This window comes from Amborella trichopoda, chromosome 6 (genome assembly GCF_054954075.1).
Source record: "Amborella trichopoda isolate Santa Cruz 75 chromosome 6, AtrichopodaSantaCruz75HAP2 v2.0, whole genome shotgun sequence".
In the NCBI taxonomy this organism is placed as follows: domain Eukaryota; kingdom Viridiplantae; phylum Streptophyta; class Magnoliopsida; order Amborellales; family Amborellaceae; genus Amborella; species Amborella trichopoda.
In genome coordinates this window covers 47617208-47642891 of record NC_142341.1, presented here as the reverse complement: position 1 = coordinate 47642891, position 25684 = coordinate 47617208, and the positions used below count along the sequence as shown (strand labels likewise).

The 25684-nt window shown below is 34.8% G+C and overlaps 1 protein-coding gene across 28 annotated transcripts; it reads right to left on the bottom strand.

Annotated features, from left to right (window-relative positions):
* Positions 1 to 4523: 4523 nt before the first annotated feature.
* Positions 4524 to 20063, bottom strand: LOC18441964 (pentatricopeptide repeat-containing protein At5g66520). Of its 28 annotated transcripts, XR_016056977.1 has the most exons (7): positions 19598 to 19792; positions 15385 to 15410; positions 12468 to 15023; positions 8733 to 8809; positions 8445 to 8653; positions 7686 to 7924; positions 6680 to 7593 (listed from the first exon to the last, which is right to left on the bottom strand). XR_016056977.1 is itself a non-coding variant. In XM_088868889.1 (6 exons), exons 3-6 carry the CDS (start codon positions 14791 to 14793, stop codon positions 4716 to 4718), a joined length of 1542 nt encoding a protein of 513 aa, XP_088725015.1. In that variant the 5' UTR covers positions 14794 to 15023; positions 15385 to 15410; positions 19598 to 19792; the 3' UTR covers positions 4524 to 4715. The 28 variants fall into 28 exon arrangements, 10 of the variants coding, with proteins under 10 accessions (XP_088725015.1, XP_088725014.1, XP_088725022.1 ...); XM_088868889.1 differs by lacking the exons at positions 6680 to 7593; positions 7686 to 7924; positions 8445 to 8653 and adding exons at positions 4524 to 4777; positions 6437 to 6520 and having other exon boundaries at positions 13475 to 15023; XR_016056970.1 differs by lacking the exons at positions 6680 to 7593; positions 7686 to 7924; positions 15385 to 15410 and adding exons at positions 4829 to 5298; positions 6437 to 6520 and having other exon boundaries at positions 13475 to 15023; positions 19598 to 20030.
* Positions 20064 to 25684: the final 5621 nt, after the last annotated feature.

Genomic DNA, 25684 nt, shown 5'->3' with positions numbered 1-25684 from the left:
AAATAAACTATCCCCACATGAATGGTCTTATTAAATATGGTTTACTAAATTCTTAAATTTCTATCAATTACGTTGATTTTCTTATTTTTATAACAGTAAGGAACTTGATATTTCTTTTTCATTTTCCAATTGTAAATTTTATTATATATTAAAAGTAAATTTCATCTGTTTGTGTATGGTAATTATTCGTGTACCCTTTTTTTAATGTGTAGTTCTTGGTGTATTATATTCCCAAGGAGGATCAAAGTGGCCGCGCAGGACCAAATTGAAAATTTGGTCCAACATGCAAGACTCCTAGTTAGATAGATTTTCATGACAATGAGATTTTCAATTCATTTTTCATTCACCTGGTGAACAATTTAGAGAAAAAATAAAAAATTGTTTTGAGCTCTTAAAACTGACGATTTGATCTCAATTTTACTTTGGGAATTGTTTAAAGCATTTTTCGAGATTCAAATCATTTTCTTATGAATGTGGAAATCAATAGAGATGATTTCAGCCTCCAGGCGTTTATAAACACTGAGCAACGTGGTTGTTCGATATTGGTACAGCAATGGACAAACCATTTATTAGATGGTTAAACACTTGTGGGATTTCTCACCTGCCTGGTGTGGGCAGTTCTGAAGAAAAACAAAAAGGGGTAGGAGTCAGGTGTGGTTTCGACGTAATTTATTAAAAAAAAAAGCGACTCATTTGTTCATAAAGACTGTGAACCTGTCCATACATAATTTTTCCATAAAAAATAAAAAAATCAGGGTTTTCACGTTAAAAAGGCCTAAATATTTTTGTTTACTTTTTTTTTTTTTTTTGTGGGGTGTGAGTTTGGGGAGGGGGACGGGCCAGGGGGAAGGGAAGGGGGAGGAGTGGACGGGACATTTTGAATGTCTAATTCACCTTGTTATCAATTTAGGGCTTAAGTGTAAAATATTAAATATATTATTATTTTTTAAATTTAAAAATAAAAAGTAATTCTTTTTAAATTTCCCTTTTGCATAATTTATCATTGGGAAAAGATTATATAAGGTTGCACCTCAAAAATATATCGGAAATATTGTTTTAATGTTGAAAAAACCCTCGAATTGATCATCTCGACATCGAGATGTATGAATATGAAAAAAAAAAAGTTTTTGAGTCCCGGAAATAGTGCATCTTGCAACACATTATCTAGACTGTCCGTTTTGAAGACTTTCATATATTTATAGATCTACTTGATTTAAACTATTTTTGGAATTTAAAATTTTCTAATTAGGTACAAAAATAAATTTTAAGATAAAACTAAGAATTTTTTACAACAAAATTACATGTTATGATAAAATTTTAAGGTGTGCCTTAATTGGATTGTTTAAAGTTGCAACCTTATATAAACTGTACCCTTTATCATTTCCATACCAATAAAACTTTCTAATTGTATGCTATGAGATCCTTTATCTTTATTACATGTACTTCTAGCCATTAGATATCAAATCGGACGGCTTAGGGTATGAAATGAATTTCAAGAAATCTTTTCTTTATTACAAAGTACTTTTAGCCATCAATTGTCAAATCGGATGGCTTAGGGTGTAACACATATTTCAACAAATTTTTCTTTGAACTCTAAGTCTAGTCAAATACTGCCTGATTTGAAATTTGACAAACAGTAATGATTGTGATTATACTACGAATTTTTTGAATCTTTATCTAAAGAACAATTATTTCATGCGGGTCGGACAGCATTTGTAAAGCTGGATCCAAATAGGAGGTCCATCTAAAAACAATTAAAACTAACGGTCCAAATGTTTTCTTAATAGAATTATTATTTTTAGTTTTTCAAATTTATTTATTTATTTATATTCATGATCTCCATATTTAAAATTATACATTCTCTAAAAATTAAGATCAACTATTTCAAAAATAAATTTATTGAGGGGCCCGCATTTCTACATGCTAATCGTATCCTTGTCTAAAATCCATGTAATAGATGTAAAAGAAGAAATGCAACAATAAATCCCAAATTTGGCTCATAAATTCTTTTGGACCCTACAAAGAAACCTACTAAAAGAATATGGAAATAAATAAAAAAATTGGGAAAGCCCCAACAAATTCTTTTCTTTCAACTCATTGAGCAAAGGCCTTCCATTTCATAAGTTGCTGGATTGAGGCCTTCAAGAACTAATAATTCATTTTTATTATACTTAAACTTTTTTTATTTCTTGAAATGAAGCGATGTACAGAATTTAAGACCAAAAAGAGTCCACATGATTCCCCAAGCTAAAAATATTCTTTTTTTCTTTCCTAGAGTGGCGAACTCGTATTTAAAATGTTTTCTCTTTTCTTAGGACCCGTTTGGCTTATTGGATTCAGATTTTCAGGAGTCACTTTTTTTAGAAAAGTTGGGCAAATCGTGTTTGGTTTGTTTAGAACGATATTTCTATTGGAATTGAGATTTTTTGTGGGATTCCTAAATGCTCATTGTAAGCCTAAAGTTTGGAAATCTCAATTCCACCAAAATATGTAGAATTGATATTTCATGGAAATGATCCATTTTACTACTAAAGAACAAAAAAAATATAAATTTTAAAGAGAAAAACTATGTCAAATTTTAAAGGAACAAAACATATTAACATTTTAAAGAGGGAAACTATATCAAATTTTAGAAAGATAAAGTATATGAAATTTTTTAGAGAGAGAAAATATATAAATTTTTTTAGAGAGAAACTATCTCAAATTTTTAGATAGAGAAACTATTTCAAATTTAAAGTTTTAGGGAGATCATATTAAAATATATTAAATTAAAAATAGTTTATAATTACATCAATTTAAATTAATTTTTTTTAAAATTGAAATGTTTTTATGGTTGTCTTATTTGAAACAAAGTTTGGATTTTTTTAGTTATAATTTTTTGTGTTAAAAGTGATAACTAATAGGCAAATTTTCTACCGAATATTTCCCAAAGTAAAATTATTTATCCAAGGCTTCACATAGACAATGGATAGAGCATTCACCTACACCGTCCATCAAAGATGGTCACTAGGGTCAAACTAAAATTGATCTTGTACCAACCAATGTTGAGGTTAATCAACTATATGGATCAATATTCAAATGTCTCATTTTATGTGCAGTTGCACATTACATCCATTAACTGTAGTGTAGTTGCATCCGATAATGGGGTTGGGTTGTGGTGGTAGCACTACTTGTACCATAACTAAGGTCCAGTTTCTATTTTTACCTATTGTCTTCGAAAACCACTAATGATTTAAAAAAGGAAAAAGTTTATATAACATTGCAACCTTAAAATGTATGGGAAAAATTTATATAAAGTTGCAACCTTAAAATGTAGAATCACATATGCACCTCAAAAATCTATCAGAAATATTGTTTTAATGTTGAAAAAGCCCCCTAATCAATCATCTCGATATTGAGATCTATGAATATGAAAAAAAAAGTTTTTGAATATTGGAAATAGTGCATCTTGGAACATATTATCTAGACCATCCAGTTTCAAGATTTTTAAATATTTATAGATCTACTTGATTTTAACTATTTTTGGAATTTAAAATTTTCTAATTAGGTATTAAAATAGATTTTAAGATAATACTAAGAATTTTTTACAACAAAATTACATGTTATAATAAAATTTGAAGGTGCGCCTTAATTGGATCGTTTAAGGTTGCAACCTTATAGAAACCGTACCTTTTAAAAAATGGGTAGGGGCTCTTCATTCCCTCTGAATTACCAAAAAAAACTGTAGTTGCATCAAGTGTCCTTCGAGCTTCACAACCATTTAATCTATGTTTAAATTACAATCAAGGTCATGCTGACCATGCATAACTCCATGATTAAGCACCATCCTGCTTTTTTTTGTAATGTTATTAAGCATTAATCCTACTTAATGTTGTATTCAAAGAGACCATTTATTCTTAACCTAGGGAAGACGCAATCACTCTTGTACGTCAGATTTCAAGTTGAGTGGTTGTGAATATGTCATTGACTAAATTCAAAGTTAAAAAGAAAAAAAAATCTCGAACTTTGTAAAAAATCCAAATCCAATTTGACATCTAATGGTTAGTAGCAATCATGAGCTCTTTGTAAGAAAAGTGCATCCTAGAATTGGTATTTACTGGAATTGGCATTTCGTGGAATATGGGTGTATGCTATTAGGACTTTGGATAGCATTTGGTAGAGACCAGGAAAAGTCAATTCAATGTTTGGATTGCTTAGAATATGTTTTCACTAGAAATTCTGAATGCTTTAATGAATTCTTATTATTCTAAAAAAATTAACCATTTCCAATGTGATCATTGAATCCTTTTTTCTAGTGTTTGTCCAAGTGAGACAACATTTAAAAATTACGGAGTTTGCAATATCATTTCTAATAACACCCAAAATTTGACATGATATATGACTCATAAAGACGTATTTTATGGTGAAGCAACAAAGTGTGCAATTTTATCTTTATTGTGCCCTCAGATCTATTACCTTTCACCGAAATGAATGCAAGAGAGAAGAGAGGAAAAGAGACGAATACAAGATATGTATATACATAGCGAGAGAAACCATAGAAAGTGGATTGCTTTTGCCATATAATCTTGCAAATGTTTGTGAACATTGTTTTTCATCAAGTTATGTAAAGTGGAGTGGATTTTGGGTGCAGCCACATGATTTTATTTGTGATCAAAGCTGCACAAACAAAGTCGTCTGCATTATGTAGAGTTCTGGTATCACAGAGGACTGAAAGTTCAGATATAAAGGTCCTGCACCAATTTCCTTAGCACTTGAAAGGGTATTGACGACAGCAATCCTGGATTTCATATCAAACGTATGTCCATATTAATAAATTGCATGAGCAAAGTTTCGAAATTTGCATTCCCATACACTAAATGTCAAAAAGCAAGTTATTATAATATCATTCATTCACATCACATTCATTCAAAACACTTGCCCGGAGTTGCAACAAAAAGAAATAGTATATTTCCTAACATTATAGTCTAAAATGGACTTAGCAAGAAAATGAGAGATTAAAAGTTTGTGAACCACTATTTCATGATATCATGAAAATACAAAATACAATTGTTGACATGAACACGATAACGGCCAGTATAGTGATAGTCTTCAAAACACTCCCACTTCAAGGCCACATGTCCTCGGTGAATTGGTCATTGTTGACCTTGATATGCATGATATCGTGCCTCAGCCTCCTCAAAAGTTGAATTGGAGCAGTACACTGCATTGGGGAACCCCAGTACTTGCTTGGAGCATTCACCCCAGGTCATATAACCCAGGTTTACGGCCAACAGATACAACATAAACCCTAGGCATTTTCTGGAACAAAAAAAAATAACATGAAATATAAAATATGCGAATAAACTGCATCGTCTACATACCATGTAGCTTCACTACATATCTAACAAGGAATTTGTGTACACATCCCCATCATAACACAGATCTATTTATGGGTATCAACAATGATATATTATAGATCATGTATCAATAAAACCACAACATCATGCCAAGGGTTCCATAACTCGAAAAAATAAATTGAAATATAAACAAACCAAACAAAGAAAAATGCAACCTAATATGTTTTTTTAAATATTCTGTGCATATAATTCTATTGCACTCATCATTGGCCATTTACATTTTATACATGGTAAGGTCTATGCTTTTGCGGTGGAGGAGTTCGCCACCCCAACAGGGCCCAAAAAAGTTAGCTGTACCGATGTGGAACTGTTTCAATATAACTCATTCAAGGGTGCCAGAATATACGTAGATTGAGTTGAAAATATATGCTACATGAAACATAATAAACTTTGAAAGTCAAATAAAAAGGGAACATAATGAAGTGAACACCACAGTTGGAGTAAATCATGAACTTAAGATGTAGAAAATGAAAAATATCATTGAGACACGCAAATCACAAAATCAATTAAAATCATGTAAAGGCAATGAAAAATCAGGTATTGGTTGATAATATGACCTTACAAAATAAAATTTGAAATCCAATTCTATGAGCTAAACAATCAATTTTTCTCAAGAGAATTATCTCAGAAAATAGGGACCCCTGAACAAACTAAGAAAGTTTCACGTTTCATAGAGTAATAATTTCAATTGGGAATTGCTTTCTTTGAGATTTACATACTGGCCAAGCAAGATCTGCAATCAATTACCACAATATATAGAATGAAGTTTAGAGCAAGTGAAGAATAACAGATTAGAATTAGATGACTGTGATGGTTCAGCATACCTTCAACTAGTATACTATCGAATCTACTTAATGACACAAGATGCAACAAATGATATAACAGATTACATGCACAGAACTATGACTGATCATCATAATAATTTTGCTTTTCTTTCTCATAACAATATGCATAAACAGTGAAGGAATAAAGCCATCAACAAAAAACTAATGCTCTATAAAGAATTGTAAATAAGATATAATGTGAGTTATTGTACTAACCAAAAATGAAATCATTTTGGTAAGTGGGCGCATAAATGAAAATCAAGTCAAATGGAGATAGTGACAAATCTAAACAAAAAGTACCTGCAAAGGATCAGAAGAAAGATATTTTTATGGCACACCTAAAACAATTTGCAGAACCATACTGCACAACATTAATTGAACAATGCCTAAATGCTGAAAAAAATAGCACCATGACTGAAGCTTTAAAAGTGGAAGTTCATCTCGATTCAAAAAGCAGTGTTTGCTCTGAAAAGAGAAGCTAAGGTATAAAAGTTGCGAAAGGCATTACATAGCATGTTCCCAAACAACCATACTCTCCACATAGCAAAATGCATAATAAAAAGAACAAGGATTCATGAAGACTTAATTCCCAAATACATCAAATCCTCAAGCACATAAAAAAAGAACAACATATAACCTGTCATAACACATGTCCAATGTTAGAGAGAGATTGAAACTCATCCATGTCATAACCCAAAAAGAGAGAGGGGAGAGAGCAAAAGAAAGACAAAGAGATAGAGAGAGAGAGGGATATCTAAAGTTTCCATAAAAAAAGAAATTAGAGAGAGACTTTGAGAGGGCCATAGGGATTGTATAGTCATCAGGCACCAGTTACAATCATCTGATCCACTTCGACACTTGGACTGAATCCATCTTGAGGAAGATATTGCTCATATTCACATATGAGCCGATCCCCATGCATGTTTTTGAAGCAACATCATCTGCAATACCTTCAATCTGGAAAATGGCCTCACAAACCTCATCGATATGAGGATTAGGAGCTTTTTTAAATTCTGCAAATGCAGACCCAAGGGCTGCCACTGCTTCAGTAATCATCTCTTAAGGTATCAGCCACTGCCCTCTTCTTCCTCTTTGTCTGCTGACTTCAGTTGAAGCAGGGGATTTACCCTTCTTACTAGAGCCCTTGAATGTGTAGGGGCCTCATGAATGTCTTCCTCTACAACATCCATACCAGGGTCTTCATCAACTAGAGCCTCCCTCGCACTCTCACCTATGTCTTCATCTTCTTGCATTGCATCCCACTCGGCCATTGCCGCTGTCCTCATACCTATTCCATCGGCTGTTGAGTTGCTTATGAGTATTTCCAACTCCTCATAATAGGGAAATGGTTTCCGCTTAGCATTGGGATGTGCCTATACAAATGTGGGTTATCATTAATGGTTAATATCAAAATTCACAATACAATTGATAAATACCCTCAAAGAAGAGCAATGAATATACTAACCGCAATTATTGTTCCCAAAGATCCTCGACACCAGTCATTGTCTGTCTCACTGAGTCCCAGCCAAATCCAAGTGTGGCTTATGAGGGTCTTAACTATCTTGTAGTTTGTACCCCATGTTTTAGCTTGTTTTTGAAGTTCTCTCTCTTCAGAACCATGCCTATTGCTCTGGTGAAAGCTTTCTCTACAACATTCCATTGTGCTGATTTGAAATCCTCCTCTGGCTTATTGCATGCCTGTACCTGTCCAACGAGCACATCAGCAAAGCTATTTCCATCTTAGGAGTCCACTGTATTTTTTTGGTCTTTGAGGTTGCCCTCCCGACCTCCATAACCTCATCATCCATGCCTAATTAAATTGTCAATATCATAAGATAACAACATGAATTGAAAGCAATATTTCACGGTCATAAGATTAATTCAACACATGACTACATTGACTACATCAATACATGAACTCAAAATTTAATATTTCAACAACATTTGACCAACAAAGCAGAAAACTAAGCAATGCAAAGATGATCCCTCCACATTTTCATTGCCATTTCATCTCGAACTTTCACCCAATCATCCCTCTCCCTTTAACTCCTCCTAAATGTCTCTGATTCAGGAACCACAATGTTATCGTCCTCATCATGTCCTTCCACGTTGACATCTCCTCCAATTTCTTGGACTTCACCATCAACTTCTATAATGAAATTGTGCAATAAAAACAAGCAATGCCTATCTTTACTTGTGTCCTAATTGGATAATTAGTGGCAACCTTCAATGTAGGGAATCGTGCTTTGAGGACATCAAAGACACGTTCAATAGCATTTCGAAGCAAAGCATGTGTCTTGTTGAAAATCTCCTTATAGTCTTGAGGGTTCTGACTACCACGATTGAAATCACTCCTACAGTAACGCGAATGGCAGTACGAAGAGAGAAATCCTTGAATATTTGGGTAGCCAGCATCGACCAAGTAGTATCTTCCTATAAAACAATTAAACTGGGCATATCGTTGGTTTGTGTATATGCAGTTTTGAATATTAAAAAATAGTATAATGATTACCAGGGGGCACATGAAGAGGGTCCGCACATGTGAGTGAATATTGAAGAATACGAGAATCTGATGCTGAACCTTCCACCCTGCAAGAACATATAGAAATTTAGATTAAAGAAATCAAATACCCATAACATTATGTGATGTGAAGTGTGAAGCCCGTGCGATTCCTGTATTTACTCTGATGATACTAACATGAGCAGAGATGTGGGTGCCGTCAATGGCCCCAATACAGTCTGTAACAATCCTAAAATTAAAAAAAAAAAAAGAAAAAAAAAAAAAAGAAAAAGGAGAAAAGATGCTTTTAAATAGGTGATGGTATGTTTGAGTATGATGGTCCTTGGGGACCATCACTATTTTCAAAAACTTTTACTTCGTTTAACTTTTGCATGCCTGTTTTGCTTGCTTGCTTTTGCCTCCTGCTGCTTGCAGCTGGCAACGTCCTTTAGTGGACGTGGTTTTCGTACGATAAAAGTCTGCTTTTAACGCGACACCTCAGGTATGAGGTAGAGCGTAATAAAACAATATAATAATACGTTATAAGAATTTAAATAGGGGATGTGAGCACTCCCACCCTAAAACAAAATTTTGAGATCTCTCTCTCTGGTCGAAACACAGTGAACTTCTCTCTCGAATAGAATTTTTTTATCAGAAGCTCCCTCTCAAATAATTGTGGGTAAGTGACATCGTCTTCTGAAAAATAGTCTATTTTTAATAAATAGTGATATTTCCGTCTAGGATCTTTATTTTATCAGTTTTATATGTAAGTGACCTCATTGTCTCGAAAAATAATCCATTCTTTTTAAAAATAAAATGAAACAATTATTTCTGCTTATTATCATGAATTTTAGGCGCGATAAATTTTATGCGCACGTGACCTCATTATCTTGAAAAATAATCTTTTTAATAAAAATTGTGATATTTTATCTATGTTAGAAATTTTGAATGCTGTAAATTAGAAAAATAAATTTATTTATTTTTCTTGTCTATTGTTAGAAATAAATGTGATATTTCTGCTTTTAGTAAAATTGTGATATTTCTTTCTACTGTTTTGAAAATTTAGACATTGTAAAATTCATGTGCAAATGACTGCCTTATTATTTAAAAATTGACATTTTTGCAATTGACTATAGTATTGTTGTGAAATGTTTATTTGTGAATTGATATTCCATAAATTGTGATAATTCCGTATTCTTGAATTTTTATAAGAGTTTTTCTATACATATTAAATTGGCAATTATGCTAGAATGCTTTTACAAACTGCTACCTTTCTAAATTTGAGCCCAAAATATTTGATTGGTTATTTTTGAAATGTTATAGAGAGTGACTGTTATTAATGGTTTAAGTGAAATTCATATTAATGGTTTCAGTGATATGTTGAGTACATGATATTGCTGCTTTCGAATGTTTAAAGAGATTTAGAAATAATTTAAGTATGCAAGTGGACTCATCCGGTTCGCCGGTGAGGTATAAGTGGACCTATCTGGGACGCCGGTAGGGTTTAAGTGGACTCATCCGGTACACCGGTTAGGTATAAGTGGACCTGCAGGGATTAAGTGGAGCTATCTGGGATGCCGATAGGGATTAAGTGGACCCATCAGGACGCTGATGGGGTATATAGGTGACCTACTTGGGACGCCAGTAGGGTATTTTGTGAAATCCTTTGAATTATGTACTGCCGTTAAAAGTGTTATAAGCATTTCAATTACTCGGATTATACTTAATTATGCATTTATTGAAAGTGAAACTGTTGATGCATTTCTGTTAATAGATCTCAATTTGGAAAATATTGATATCTTTCAATCATGATTATTTTTAGGATTATGATGATCACTTACTGAGTAGCCAAACTCATCAAACTATGGTAAACATTTTTTCAGGATAACTACGGATTCATTTTGAGTGCTAGTCAAGATCAACCTTGGAAGATACTGTTGTTGTGCTAGCTTTCTTTATTTACTATGTAAGACCTCGCCACTGTAAATTGGTCCTATCAATAGAGGTATATATGTTTTGTCCGTCACATCTCAGGAATAATAGTATTATAAATTCTTAGGGTGTGACACAGTCCTACATGGATCAAAATTTCAATCAATGAGCAAAGTAGGCTCTACCTAGCAATTGATAATTTGAAATGAAATCGATATAACTTTGAAATCGCAAACTACCTTGAAGTAGCCTTTAAACCTCTCATCTCCGCTTATTTCCGGTTGTGTAGCCAATTGTGGGTGTCTAATGTAATCAGGGTAGAGTCTTAAAATTGCATTCAGCATGCGATTGAAGTGTCGGCTGACAATCTCCCCTGAGTGCCCAAATTCGTGACCTATCTTGCGATTCCTCAAGTTGTGGCTAATCGTGTGCAAGAACATAACCAATTGCTCATCTAGAGATATCAAGAACGTATCGTTTATGTATCCTCTTTGCCTAATAGTATCCCTAAGTTGGAAGTAGGCAGCTCTACTTACTCTTATTTGGTTACAACAACTCACTTCATCTATGTGGATCATGGAGCTATGGAAGTTAGTGCCTAATGCTCTTTGATTGGGACCCTTTTTCTACGAAAAGCAGTAACCACGGCACTTAAACTGGCCACATATACAACATAAACTACCATCATTCCTTCAAAGTCAGTTGTGTCTCTCTGTTGGTTAGTCATTGTAGATATCAACTCGATGGATCTAAGTCAACAACCATGCATGGTAAGTTTTAGTTTGTTGTACTTGAAAGCATCATACAATATTTCATTTATTGCAGATATAGATAGCAATTTTATCTTCATGCTTAGTAAGTTTCTGGACCTATAAATTCATTCGTCAAATGTTAGTCATTTACATTACTAAATAACTTCATCAGCATGTTCTCTTGCCAAATACATTATAAATGTTCTCTTGCAAGCATCATTCATCAGCACATACATACTTATTATATATCAGAACATCAATACAGAATTTGGTAAATAAAATCAGTATAATGTTATCAACATAACATTATCGATTATATCAGTATAACATTGGCAAATAAAATCAGTATAACATTATCAATTAAATCAGCATAAAATGAGATAATCAATGGGGACAGTCAGTAATTTATCATTCTGTTTTTACAACCAGCACTATATAACAAATCAGAAAGTACACAAGATTATTGCCACTTTCAATAAATTTTAGTACACAAGATTATTGCCACTTTCAATAAATTTTAATTAATGGCACCACATAGATCCGCATACAACAAATATTGACACCACAGTATATTAATCAATGGAAAAATCATGTATTGAATACGGCACAATTAAAAATTTGAACTAATAGTCTCCCGTAGCTAAGCATGAAGAGCTTTAAAGGCCCAACATGGGCTAATACACATATATGACTGCAAAATATAGACTTCCAAAGATGGTTAAAGACATTAAGAAGTTCCACCAAAAAAAAAAAGGTTTTAAAGGGCTTCGACACATTAACCCTCTTTTTCAAAGGACCAGTGAACTGCAAGTTGAGAGAATAGAAATCTCTACCGAGTGTTAAGGAATGCCTGTGTAAAGTTTCAAAGGACAAAGGATCAATGCCATCCCTCAAAAAAAACAATCAGGATACAAAGAGGGCAACAAAATAACATCTCTCTTGTACACAATAACATCTTTCACTATGCAAATGGGTTGAAGCAATGAAGGATCGAGAGCACGTAGACATTTGAGAGAGAGAAGAGAGAAAGATGGAGGAAAATTTAGAGAGAGATGAGGTCTACCTGTGAACTATATGAGGTCACTGCGAGCTTCAATCGGCGAGAAGGTGTGAGCTGGGGTGCTTCAAGCGAGATGGGTGGCAAGCTCTAAGCAAAAAATGGGTGACTCGGGTCTCTAAGAGAGGGCAACAGGGGTTTCAATGGCATGAGGGTTTCAAAGAGAAAAGGGGTTTCAGAGAACAAAGGGGTTTCAGGGGTGTCTAGGGTTTCAGGGGCGACCAGGGTCTCTGAGAGAGGAGATGGGCAACTAGAGTTTAATGGCGTGAAGGTTTCAGAAAGCAAAGGGTCGGTTTACAAGGGTGTTTAGGGTTTCCAGGGCGACTGGGGCCACTGAGAGACGAGATGGGCGACTGGGGTTCAATGGTGTTAGTGTTTCAGAGAGCAAAGGGGTTTCAGGGGCGTCTAGGGTTTCAGGCGTGACTGGGGTCTCCGAAAGAGGAGATGGGATGGCGTGAGGGTTTCAGAGAGCAATGGACATCTAGGGTTCACAGGTGACTGGGAAAGGCTTTGGGCGAGCTTAAAATATGAATCGTAACATAACTTGCCGCACTTTTTTTAAGTCCATTTTTCCATCCAATCTGAATTCTACCTATTTTGGTGGAATTGAGAAATCCACGTTTTTTGCTTAAAAGGTGGAAAAGTGAATTCAGCAGAAATGTGAATTCTTTTGTCAATGTGCATCCAAACCTGATTTTTGACAGTTTTCCTTGAAATGTGACTCTCAGAAATCTGAATCCTAGGAACCAAACAGGCCCTTAGTGCACTATGAATTATAATTTTCAAAACTTGGTGAAGTTAGCTCTTTGGTCAATTGATCCAACATTTGGTAAATCTCATTGTATTGAGGATGAAATTTATCATCCACTAGAAAACTATGGACAATCCCATAAATCTCAATGAAGCTATGGCCAGGTACAACTGCTACACCTCTCTTCTTCATCATTATTCTCATATCCACCACACCCTCCCACTTACCCTTAGCAGCATATAAATTGGCCATTAGCACGTACCTACCGCTATGTTGTGGTTCCAATTCGATTAGGTTTTTCCCAACCCTCTCACCCAACTCCGAGTTTCCATGAATCATACATGCACCAAGTAGAGCTCCCCATATCACACCATCAGGCTTCATGGGCATACTTTGCATCAACTCTTCAGCATCATTGAATTGGCCAGCTCTACCTAAGAGATCGATCATGCATCCGTAGTGTTCAATTGTGGGTGAAATTTTATAGACTCTTCTCATCAAATCAAAGTAATACCATCCCTGTTCAACCAAGCCACCGTGATTACAAGCACCAAGAATACCTATAACGGTCACTTTATTAGACTTCACACCACTTCTCTCCATGTCTACGAAAAGCTCGAAGGCACGCATGCTAAGCCCATGCACAGCCAATCCCCCTATCATAGCACTCCATGCTAACACATCTTTCTTATGCATCCTATCGAAAACAAAATACGCACTCTCAATACACCCACATTTTGCGTACATATCCACAAGAGCAGTTCCAAGTTCGAGCCCATATTTGAAGCCATTTTGGTCCACAAAAGAGTGAACCCATTTCCCTTCCTCCAAAGCACCAATGCCACCGCATGATGAAAGCACACTTACTAATGATGCTCTAGTCGGCACCATATCAGTCTCCCTCAATTTATGAAACAAATCAATAGCCTCTTGAAAGCATCCATTTTGGGCATAACCAGAAATCATAGCGCTCCAAACCACCTCATTTCTCTCGCTCATTTCATTGAAAACTTCTCGTGCTTCATCCACAAGCCCACAAGCACAATACCCGCTAATAAGGCTCGAGTAAACCACTATATTCCTAAAAGACATTCTATCGAAGACCTGTAGAGCATTTTCAATGTCTCCACAAGAAGAGTAGAGCTTGATGAGACCACTATTCACATATAAATCCCTTTCAAAACCATGCTTCATAATATGGGTATGGATGGATTTACCAAGAAAAAGAGATCCCAAACCAATGCACGCTCTAAGCACAAAAGGGAACATGTGTTTGTTGAGGAGAACTCCTCCTGATTGCATTTGAAGGTAGAAATGAAAACCCACTTTAGGATTGTTACTTTTTGAATAGCCTCTAATCATGGTGTTCCAATTAAAGATGGTGGGCTTCTCAATTTGATTAAAAATAATCCTAGCAAAGCTTAAATCCCCTATATCTGGCACTGCACATACTGCCATTATTCTGCTTATCACAAAAGCAAAGTGGGCAAAGCCTGTTACAATGGTATGAGCATGGATTAGCTTAAGATGCTTCATGTTTGAGCATCTCTCTAGAAGAAGGAGATATGGGAGGTCTGCCATTGAAGTAAAGAGCTCTGAAGAAAAATAGTTTGTCAAGGAAGAGAGAAGCAAGGCTGTAGCATTGGAGGATATGTGGGCTTCGACAATTTGTTAGAGGGACAAGCCCATATCGATTGTAGCAAGGAAGTCCTTATCTTGTTTATAAGAAGAGAGTTAGAGTCCTATTGAAAGAGGAGAGTTACGCATCTATTTTTATTTTTTCCAACACCGCCAATGCCGGAGTGTAGACCCTGCTAAAACAAGTACACAATTAGTACATAAATACAACCTTATTAACATTCTATTTCTATTTCATAATATAAGAAACACATATTACTTTATAGGGATGATAACCTAGATCCAAGTGTACCTAAACAGGAGCAGAAACCAGCCTAACAGCAGTGACTCAATGGATGGATATTGTTGGAGAGAGAGGAAGTTCCACAACTTCAAGTCCTTTATGTCTTGGTCAGCCTCAATATCTCTCCAGCACCGTCCATCCATCAAACTTGATGGTGTTCAGCTGGTCTCTACCATTATTGAGATAGAAAGGTTCTACAAATCATTTGTCTATCATCACAGCATTGGGCAAAAGGAATAATTACAACACACCTTTGTAACTATTTTACTGCCTCCAACTGCAAGTAAATAAACAAATTAAGAAATAACAAGTACAATAAAAACAAAAGCAGAGCAAAAATCTGAGGTTCAATAATAAGGTAAGCCATGTTGCTAAGCAATAAACATAACCTTTCCTTCAAACCCATCACCAACACACCCTACCCAAGGAAATAAAACCAAAACAAAAAACAACATTTGATAATTCAAACAAATACAAGCCAATTTTACACCCTAAGGGCTCGTTTGGTTCATTCGAAACAATTTGCAAACGTAAAACAATTTTCCTATTAAAACAATTCACTAAGAAAGAGTTATTCATTCCCATCTTTTTCCATGTTTGGTTCACATGTTTGGAATTCCTATGCAACCAGTCTCCTATGTTTGGTAACCTATTTCGTAAATTGTCTCCTGGAATCTGGATTAATACCTTTTTTTAACTGTTAATTCAAATGTTGATGAGTGGATATCAACGTCCATCCAATTAAGACAATTTCTTGCAAACAATCGATTTATGTTATGTTTAAAAAAATCGATACTTTAGATCATAAGTTTGGTTCACTTTATTAAATTATCCAAGCATCAGGTCTTGGTTAAATAATCAAAGCATTTTTTGCGATCTCTCTCTCTTAAAAATTAATAAAGAAATACTTGAAGCACAAAATCTAATTAATAGTCTTTCAAATCCAAAAGCATGCCCACATCTTTAACATGCCATGTCCATATCCACCCTCAAAATGCATAACAGAGGTACAAGTTGTAAACAAAAAGTGCAATAAAAAATTTATGACAAACATGATACCATCACAACTACTACATCCTAAACCCCATTTCGATATGATTCCCACATTGCATTAGCAATTTCAATGCGTAACTCTGTATTGACGCCATCCCTACTCTAATAACTTATGGTTGCTTGCACCATTTGATCGCCACGTTCTAATGCAGTGTTTTCAAACCTTCACCTTCACTCCTCATGAGTGACAACACCTCTCGTCATCGTGGCATAGCTATGTAATATACATGTTGCAATAACCGTGCTCACTTGAGTTTGAAATAGACAACGAATTTGCTTCTTTAATATTGGGAAGCATGACTTCCATAGACCAAATGTGTGCTCAACAACATTACGCAGTTGTGTTAACCATCCATACACACTGTATATGGCCTGTTATGGTCCATTCAAACTATTAATAGTGCGTATCGACTGTTAAGGTCCATACAAACTATTAACAATGTGTATGGACCACTAAAACCCAGTTAACAGTGTATGAGCATTTTTAACACTACCAGTGTTTTTACGGTTCATATACGCCCGTATACATTGTTAACAGCATGTATTTTTATTAACTGTTAATAGTAATATACAGTAGTCCATACACTGTGTATGACTGTTAACAGTTCATACACACTGTTAACTGTCCGTATGGAATGGACAGCCCACACACAACAATTCATTCTCATTGTTAAACAATGTGTATAAACACTATTAATTAGTCCATATACACTCTTAACAATGTATATGATCCATAGACATTGGTAACAATATATGTGAACTGTATACACTTGAGAGTGAGGTTTATGGACTGTTAATAGTCCATATACACTGTTAATTGTGTATATGGACTGTATAAAATGTTAATAGAGTACATGGACTATAGAAAAGCATTGATGCACAACAATCAATCCATCATTCAAATAAATGCAATGGCCAACATGGCCTATTTATAATAGAAACTCATCCACCCTTTCTGAAACCCCCCCCCGGCCCCTTCTTTGGTCTCCCAAGTTTAAAAACATTGCAAATTGCAAAAAGTTATGTGATGCAGCATTGAATCATTGAATTAGACAAAATCAAGCTATATGTGTTGAAACTCAATACATTAACCCACAACATATTGCAAAGTTTCTAACACAAGAAGATTCATATTAACGTTGGAATAGATAGTTTACTTAATTGAACAAAGAAGATATACAACAGGAGGAAAAACAAGTTATAAACTTGAGTAAAGAGGGGCATGATCATAGGTTTCAAATTCAGCCCACATGAGGTCATCAAGTACCTACTATTTCCAACAAACACATTGTAGATTGTAAAACTCTAGTTTGTAATACTCTAGCTTGTAATATGTATATTTAACTCGTATGGAGTATGAAACCCAATTCCAAATTCACAATAAAATAACATACAAAAATAGAAGAGCAGAAAAGTTCAGGAGCAAACAAAAAGTTCAGGAGCAAACAAAAACGCCAGACCATATCTATGCATAGAAAAGAGGCAATAAAAAGCATAATTAACTAAAATACAATAAGCCCCAACTCTCATTTCGCATAAAACAACAAAAATCAAAAAGGGATTGTATAATCCGAGACAATTTATTTTTGGTATAAGAAGGCCACAATCTCTTTTAGCCATTGGATGTAAAATCCAATAGATTAAAGTGTGACACGACATTCGAGATATTTTATTTGGACTTTGTGCCCAAACAATGACACGTCTTCAACCACCCAATTTCAAATCCAACAGTCAATAATGATTGTGGCCTCCCTATGTCAAAACTAAATGGTCTCATTGTATACATTTCTAATGAATAATCACAAAAAGAAATAAATTCAGCAACAAACAAAAACACCAAAACATCCAATGCATTGCTGCATTGAGATGAGACACTGCCAACATAAAACTTGGCGCAACTTGATTTAGTCTAGATCTCTAAAATTGAATATTTCACTATTGTTTTTCTTGGCTGCAAAAGCCACAGAAAATGATCCAATAATGCCAAAACTTCAATGATGCAATCTGCTCGTATTCAATCTAAATGATTCTCTATTCATAGACAAATGACTTAGTTTAGTGTTATAAAGATCAAGAAAATGTGATGAAATTGATAGCATACTACTGATTTTTCTGCTGGAGAAAAATCTGCAGTAGTAGTGTAGACAGTAGAGATCATGCAAATTACAGCCATGACTTTGTTAAATTCACTTGATGTTTTTGCCGTAAAACAATGGCTAGATCCAGATATTAATTTTGCATTGATAATTCTGAATATAAAAAAGAAAAAAAAAGAAAGAGAAAAATCAGTTTTTGTTTGAAGGTGGGGAGAGGAAGAATGTGTAGGGTGAATGGGGTGGGGGAAAGTACGGAATGGGGGGTGTTTGGAATGGGGAGTATGGGGGCAAGAATGGGATGAGACATGGGGAGAGATGAGAATGGGACAAAAGAGAAAGGGAAAATAATTCACGCACGGGGACAATTTTACCCAGCACTTCACACCAGCCAAACATGCAAAAGTGTGGCTTTCACAAAAAAAAATTTCTGCGTGCTTTTCTATGCATGAACTAAACGAGCCTAAAGTAACTAAAAAATTGATCCCTTTTAAGGGCTCTGCATTTTTGTCAGTTGCAGATGAAGACTGACTGTAGAACATAAAAGACCCTCTCTTCTTTCTCTATCCCTAATCATTTTCTCTCTCTAGAAAAGCTTTCATCATCTCTTCTCAAAGCTCCACCTGAGAAATGAAATATCTTTCTAGATCATATGGTTCTCCAGCTTGTCCCAGGTTAAGCCCAGCCCTCTATTCTCGCCCAAACTCTCAAGAAGCTGTTTCTTTTACAGTAACCATGATTACTGGATCTCAAGCTTGTGCCTCTAATTCGGAAATTATGGTACAAATTCATAAAGATGATTAATTTATGAGATAGTTTTCTCTAACCCTATGTCCTGATTAATTTATGAGATAGTTTTCTCTAACCCTATGTCCTGATGCATAAGTTAACCATGAATCAGAAGGAGAGAAAGTGAGAGAAAGATATATATATACATAGAGAGAGAGAAAGAGATTTCAGTAGCAATTGAGAAAAGAGGGCACATAATATTCCTGGAAAAGATTGCTATGGAAGAAAAAACATAGTGCATACAATCTACCCTGATGCGTACATGATCAAGATTCAAATAGGGACTCACCTTGGAATTATCATTTATACCTGAAACTCCCATGAAAATAGTTGTGTAAAATCATTAATCAACCCAAAAAACCAATTAAAATCTTTCATAAAACCAGCCTAAATAACTCACGGCCAAAAAGTTGCAAAATCACACTGATAATTTGTTAACTGAAAAGATTCATGAACCCATTTGAAAGAAAAACCAGTTCCAACACAGCAAGCATGGTCAAGCACAATTTCTCTCTCTCTCTAATCTTACCGTCTGGTTTCCAAAACCTCCATTTCCATCCCATAAAAACTGCTCCATATTCACCTTTTCATCACCATCGAACACAGAACCAGCCATTTTCTGAGCTAAACCTGATATATAGCCATCTTCATCACTCTTGGTCTCAGACTTGACATGAGAGCTCAGGCTCGAGTCATGATCAACCCGATAAGAGCCAGGCTTTGTGAAAACAAAATAAAGCCTCTGTTCTCATAAAGCCTCACCTCAAATCAATTTTCTGACAGAAAATTTTGAAACTGAAAAAAATGTACAGATACGTATCTAGACGATCTTGAACTTGGGAAAATAATGAACGGTTTAGATAATTTGTTACGCTATACACCATTTTAAGAGCTTGAAATCCTATTTTTTGTCCACAATTATAATGTTTTAGACAAGATGATCGATACAAGGTTTTTCAAAGCTGGAGTTGTAATTTTCGATCAGGTGGAGTTGTAATTTTCGATGAGTTATGAAGTGAGGCTTTATTTATCCATCAAAACTATTTTCCAAAAACATTACAAGAAAAAGAGCACCTAATAGCATAGCTTTACTTCTCATTTGTCAAAAAAAAAGAAGCATAGCTTACTTCCTCTCTCTATATATAGGTGTTGTTTGCATGAGGTTGCAAATTTAAACGATTGATCTATGCCTTTCCTACTATCCAGTTGTCCAATTTTGATTAAGAGAGTCACTCTCTGTTTGATCTTAGATCCGACGTCTCAAAGTATTTTATTTTTAGTTTTTTTTGTATAATTTGTATGAATATGAAATTTGGTACATGCTATCTTCTCATTGGGTCGTACCTATAAAAAATATTAAAAATAAATTTTCTATAAAATATAATGACAAAAATACCTTTGGAATTTTTCAAAGGTATTTTGGTCATTTTATTTTATTATAAATATTTGCTTTTATAATTTTCGATGGTGCGAGTTTAATAGATGATTGGATGTACAAATTTTGGTGCCAAAATAGTTCATAGAAAAAAAATGAAAAAATAAAATAATATAGAGACATGACATTGTAATTGGGACAATCTTAGCCCTCCATTTAGAATGAACGGGAGAGCATATAAGTTTTATGTTGTAGGGAAAGCATACAAAGCTTGCCCGAAGGTTATTCACAAAGCGGATATGAGAGATTGTCAGATGAAAATTCTATAAAAATCCCTCGATTTGACAACACAAACTCATTATTTAAAAGTAGTAGATGAGTTGTGGAATCAATCGAATTATGATATAGGGGTTGATCTATTCAAATGAACAGATCCACCTTTAGATCATTGGTAGGACCAACATGATCATCGCACTAAATACTCATATCAAAGAAATGAAATTAAGATCTAATTAGAAATGAAAGTAACTCAAGACTTACTTGATCGAGCCAATTGGCTCAGGACACTCGAAGCTCTGAAGCTTCACCCGTATTAGGACTGCGGCTTCAATTTACACCGTTTGTCTTCATTTTCCTCTTCATAATTGAATAGTTTTGATTGAAATGGGATTGTAGATTTCCTAACCTAATAATTCAAGGCTTAGGTTTGGGTCTCTCTAATGAGGGTTGATGATCCTAGGGTTTTAGGTATCTATTTCCACTCACATAATCTATATAGAACTTGATTGACCAACCATTAAGAGGTCGAATTCAAATTCTTTGATAGACCTATAAATGATTGGGAAAAGGTTAGGGATGTTCATCCCATTGGTTAGAGTTCAAAATTCGAAATTCTAGTGATCAAAGGGCAACACAAAGTGTATCGCTCTGGTCAAACGTGATCAGTCGACACAAACTGTATTGCAAGACCTAATATTGACCAAATACGGTGAACATGCACAAAATGGTCTGGGCGACACACTTTGTGTTGCTCAGATCAAATTATACCAGAATTTTGAAAATTTGACTCTTGCTATCTCTCACGCGTTTTTTGATAATTATCATTTTGTTTTCGAAATTAAACGCGATATTTGTCCTATTTTTGGATTATTTTCAAATTTGGATGAAAGTCTAGAGGGAAAAGGGATCATGGAGTGAGGACCACAAACTATGGTGCTTTGTGGTCCGAAGAGCTATGGAATAGTATAAGCCTAAGGGCTTTCTAAGTGTTTTCAATGCGAGAAAACTAATAAAATTTACCAAAGAAATAGGTGTTTGCAAAGGTACTTGAATGGAATGGTCTTATTAAGATAACAACTTGTTGGAATTTATTTCATTTCCCATCTCGATGATTTTTTCATATCATCTCACCATTTTAATAATATTTTTCTCATAATCTTTGCATGATCATAACTCATAACCATCATAGACTGCGTTCATAATCATATGTGTAATAGATACGAATTTCCCTACACAAAACATACTCCTGATTATGGACTAATTAATAGTGCGTATCGACTGTTAAGGTCCATACAAACTATTAACAATGTGTATGGACCACTAAAACCCAGTTAACAGTGTATGAGCATTTTTAACACTACCAGTGTTTTTACGGTTCATATACGCCCGTATACATTGTTAACAGCATGTATTTTTATTAACTGTTAATAGTAATATACAGTAGTCCATACACTGTGTATGACTGTTAACAGTTCATACACACTGTTAACTGTCCGTATGGAATGGACAGCCCACACACAACAATTCATTCTCATTGTTAAACAATGTGTATATACACTATTAATTAGTCCATATACACTCTTAACAATGTATATGATCCATAGACATTGGTAACAATATATGTGAACTGTATACACTTGAGAGTGAGGTTTATGGACTGTTAATAGTCCATATACACTGTTAATTGTGTATATGGACTGTATAAAATGTTAATAGAGTACATGGACTATAGAAAAGCATTGATGCACAACAATCAATCCATCATTCAAATAAATGCAATGGCCAACATGGCCTATTTATAATAGAAACTCATCCACCCTTTCTGAAACCCCCCCCCGGCCCCTTCTTTGGTCTCCCAAGTTTAAAAACATTGCAAATTGCAAAAAGTTATGTGATGCAGCATTGAATCATTGAATTAGACAAAATCAAGCTATATGTGTTGAAACTCAATACATTAACCCACAACATATTGCAAAGTTTCTAACACAAGAAGATTCATATTAACGTTGGAATAGATAGTTTACTTAATTGAACAAAGAAGATATACAACAGGAGGAAAAACAAGTTACAAACTTGAGTAAAGAGGGGCATGATCATAGGTTTCAAATTCAGCCCACATGAGGTCATCAAGTACCTACTATTTCCAACAAACACATTGTTGATTGTAAAACTCTAGTTTGTAATACTCTAGCTTGTAATATGTATATTTAACTCGTATGGAGTATGAAACCCAATTCCAAATTCACAATAAAATAACATACAAAAATAGAAGAGCAGAAAAGTTCAGGAGCAAACAAAAAGTTCAGGAGCAAACAAAAACGCCAGACCATATCTATGCATAGAAAAGAGGCAATAAAAAGCATAATTAACTAAAATACAATAAGCCCCAACTCTCATTTCACATAAAAACAACAAAAATGAAAAAGGGATTGTATAATCCGAGACAATTTATTTTTGGTATAAGAAGGCCACAATCTCTTTTAGCCATTGGATGTAAAATCCAATAGATTAAAGTGTGACACGACATTCGAGATATTTTATTTGGACTTTGTGCGCAAACAATGACACGTCTTCAACCACCCAATTTCAAATCCAACAGTCAATAATGATTGTGGCCTCCCTATGTCAAAACTAAATGGTCTCATTGTATGCATTTCTAATGAATAATCACAAAAAGAAATAAATTCAGCAACAAACAAAAACACCAAAACATCCAATGCATTGCTGCATTGAGATGAGACACTGCCAACATAAAACTTGGCGCAACTTGATTTAGTCTAGATCTCTAAAATTGAATATTTCACTATTGTTTTTCTTGGCTGCAAAAGCCACAGAAAATGATCCAATAATGCCAAAACTTCAATGATGCAATCTGCTCTTATTCAATCTAAATGATTCTCTATTCATAGACAAATGACTTAGTTTAGTGTTATAGAGATCAAGAAAATGTGATGAAATTGATAGCATACTACTGATTTTTCTGCTGGAGAAAAATCAGAAGTAGTAGTGTAGACGGTAGAGATCATGCAAATTACCGCCATGACTTTGTTAAATTCACTTGATGTTTTTGCCGTAAAACAATGGCTAGATCCAGATATTAATTTTGCAAATATAAAAAAGAAAAAAAAAGAAAAAAAAAGAAAGAGAAAAATCAGTTGTTGTTTGAAGGTGGGGAGAGGAAGAATGTGTAGGGTGAATGGGGTGGGGGAAAGTACGGAATGGGTGGTGTTTGGAATGGGGAGTATGGGGGCAAGAATGGGATGAGACATAGAGAGAGATGAGAATGGGACAAAAGAGAAAGGGAAAATAATTCACGCACGGGGACAATTTTACCCAGCACTTCACACCAGCCAAACATGCAAAAGTGTGGCTTTCACAAAAAAAAATTTCTGCGTGCTTTTCTACGCATGAACTAAACGAGCCTAAAGTAACTAAAAAATTGATCCCTTTTAAGGGCTCTGCATTTTTGTCAGTTGCAGATGAAGACTGACTGTAGAACATAAAAGACCCTCTCTTCTTTCTCTATCCCTAATCATTTTCTCTCTCTAGAAAAGCTTTCATCATCTCTTCTCAAAGCTCCACCTGAGAAATGAAATATCTGTCTAGATCATATGGTTCTCCAGCTTGTCCCAGGTTAAGCCCAGCCCTCTATTCTCGCCCAAACTCTCAAGAAGCTGTTCCTTTTACAGTAACCATGATTACTGGATCTCAAGCTTGTGCCTCTAATTCGGAAATTATGGTACAAATTCATAAAGATGATTAATTTATGAGATAGTTTTCTCTAACCCTATGTCCTGATTAATTTATGAGATAGTTTTCTCTAACCCTATGGCCTGATGCATAAGTTAACCATGAATCAGAAGGAGAGAAAGTGAGAGAAAGATATATATATACATAGAGAGAGAGAAAGAGATTTCAGTAGCAATTGAGAAAAGAGGGCACATAATATTCCTGGAAAAGATTGCTATGGAAGAAAAAACATAGTGCATACAATCTACCCTGATGCGTACATGATCAAGATTCAAATAGGGACTCACCTTGGAATTATCATTTATACCTGAAACTCCCATGAAAATAGTTGTGTAAAATCATAAATCAACCCAAAAAACCAATTAAAATCTTTCATAAAACCAGCCTAAATAACTCATGGCCAAAAAGTTGCAAAATCACACTGATAATTTGTTAACTGAAATGATTCATGAACCCATTTGAAAGAAAAACCAGTTCCAACACAACAAGCATGGTCAAGCACAATTTCTCTCTCTCTAAAATCTTACCGTCTGGTTTCCAAAACCTCCATTTCCATCCCATAAAAACTGCTCCATATTCACCTTTTCATCACCATCGAACACAGAACCAGCCATTTTCTGAGCTAAACCTGATATATAGCCATCTTCATCACTCACGTTCTCAGAATTGACATGAGAGTTCAGGCTCGAGTCATGATCAACCCGATAAGAGACAGGCTTTGTGAAAACAAAATAAAGCCTCTGCTCTCATAAAGCCTCACCTCAAATCAATTTTCAGACAGAAAATTTTGAAACTGAAAAAAATGTACAGATACGTATCTAGACGATCTTGAACTCGGGAAAATAATGAACGGTTTAGATAATTTGTTACGCTATACACCATTTTAAGAGCATGAAATCCTATTTTTTGTCCACAATTATAACGTTTTAGACAAGATGATGGATACAAGGTTTTTCAAAGCTGGAGTTGTAATTTTCGATGAGGGGGAGTTGTAATTTTCAATGAGTTATGAAGTGAGGCTTTATTTATCCATCAAAACTATTTTCCAAAAACAATACAAGAAAAAGAGCACCTAATAGCATAGTTTACTTCTCATTTGTCAAAAAAGAAGAAGCATAGCTTACTTCCTCTCTCTATATATAGGTGTTGTTTGCATGACGTTGCAAATTTAAACGATTGATCTATGCTTCTCCTACTATCCAGTTGTCCAAT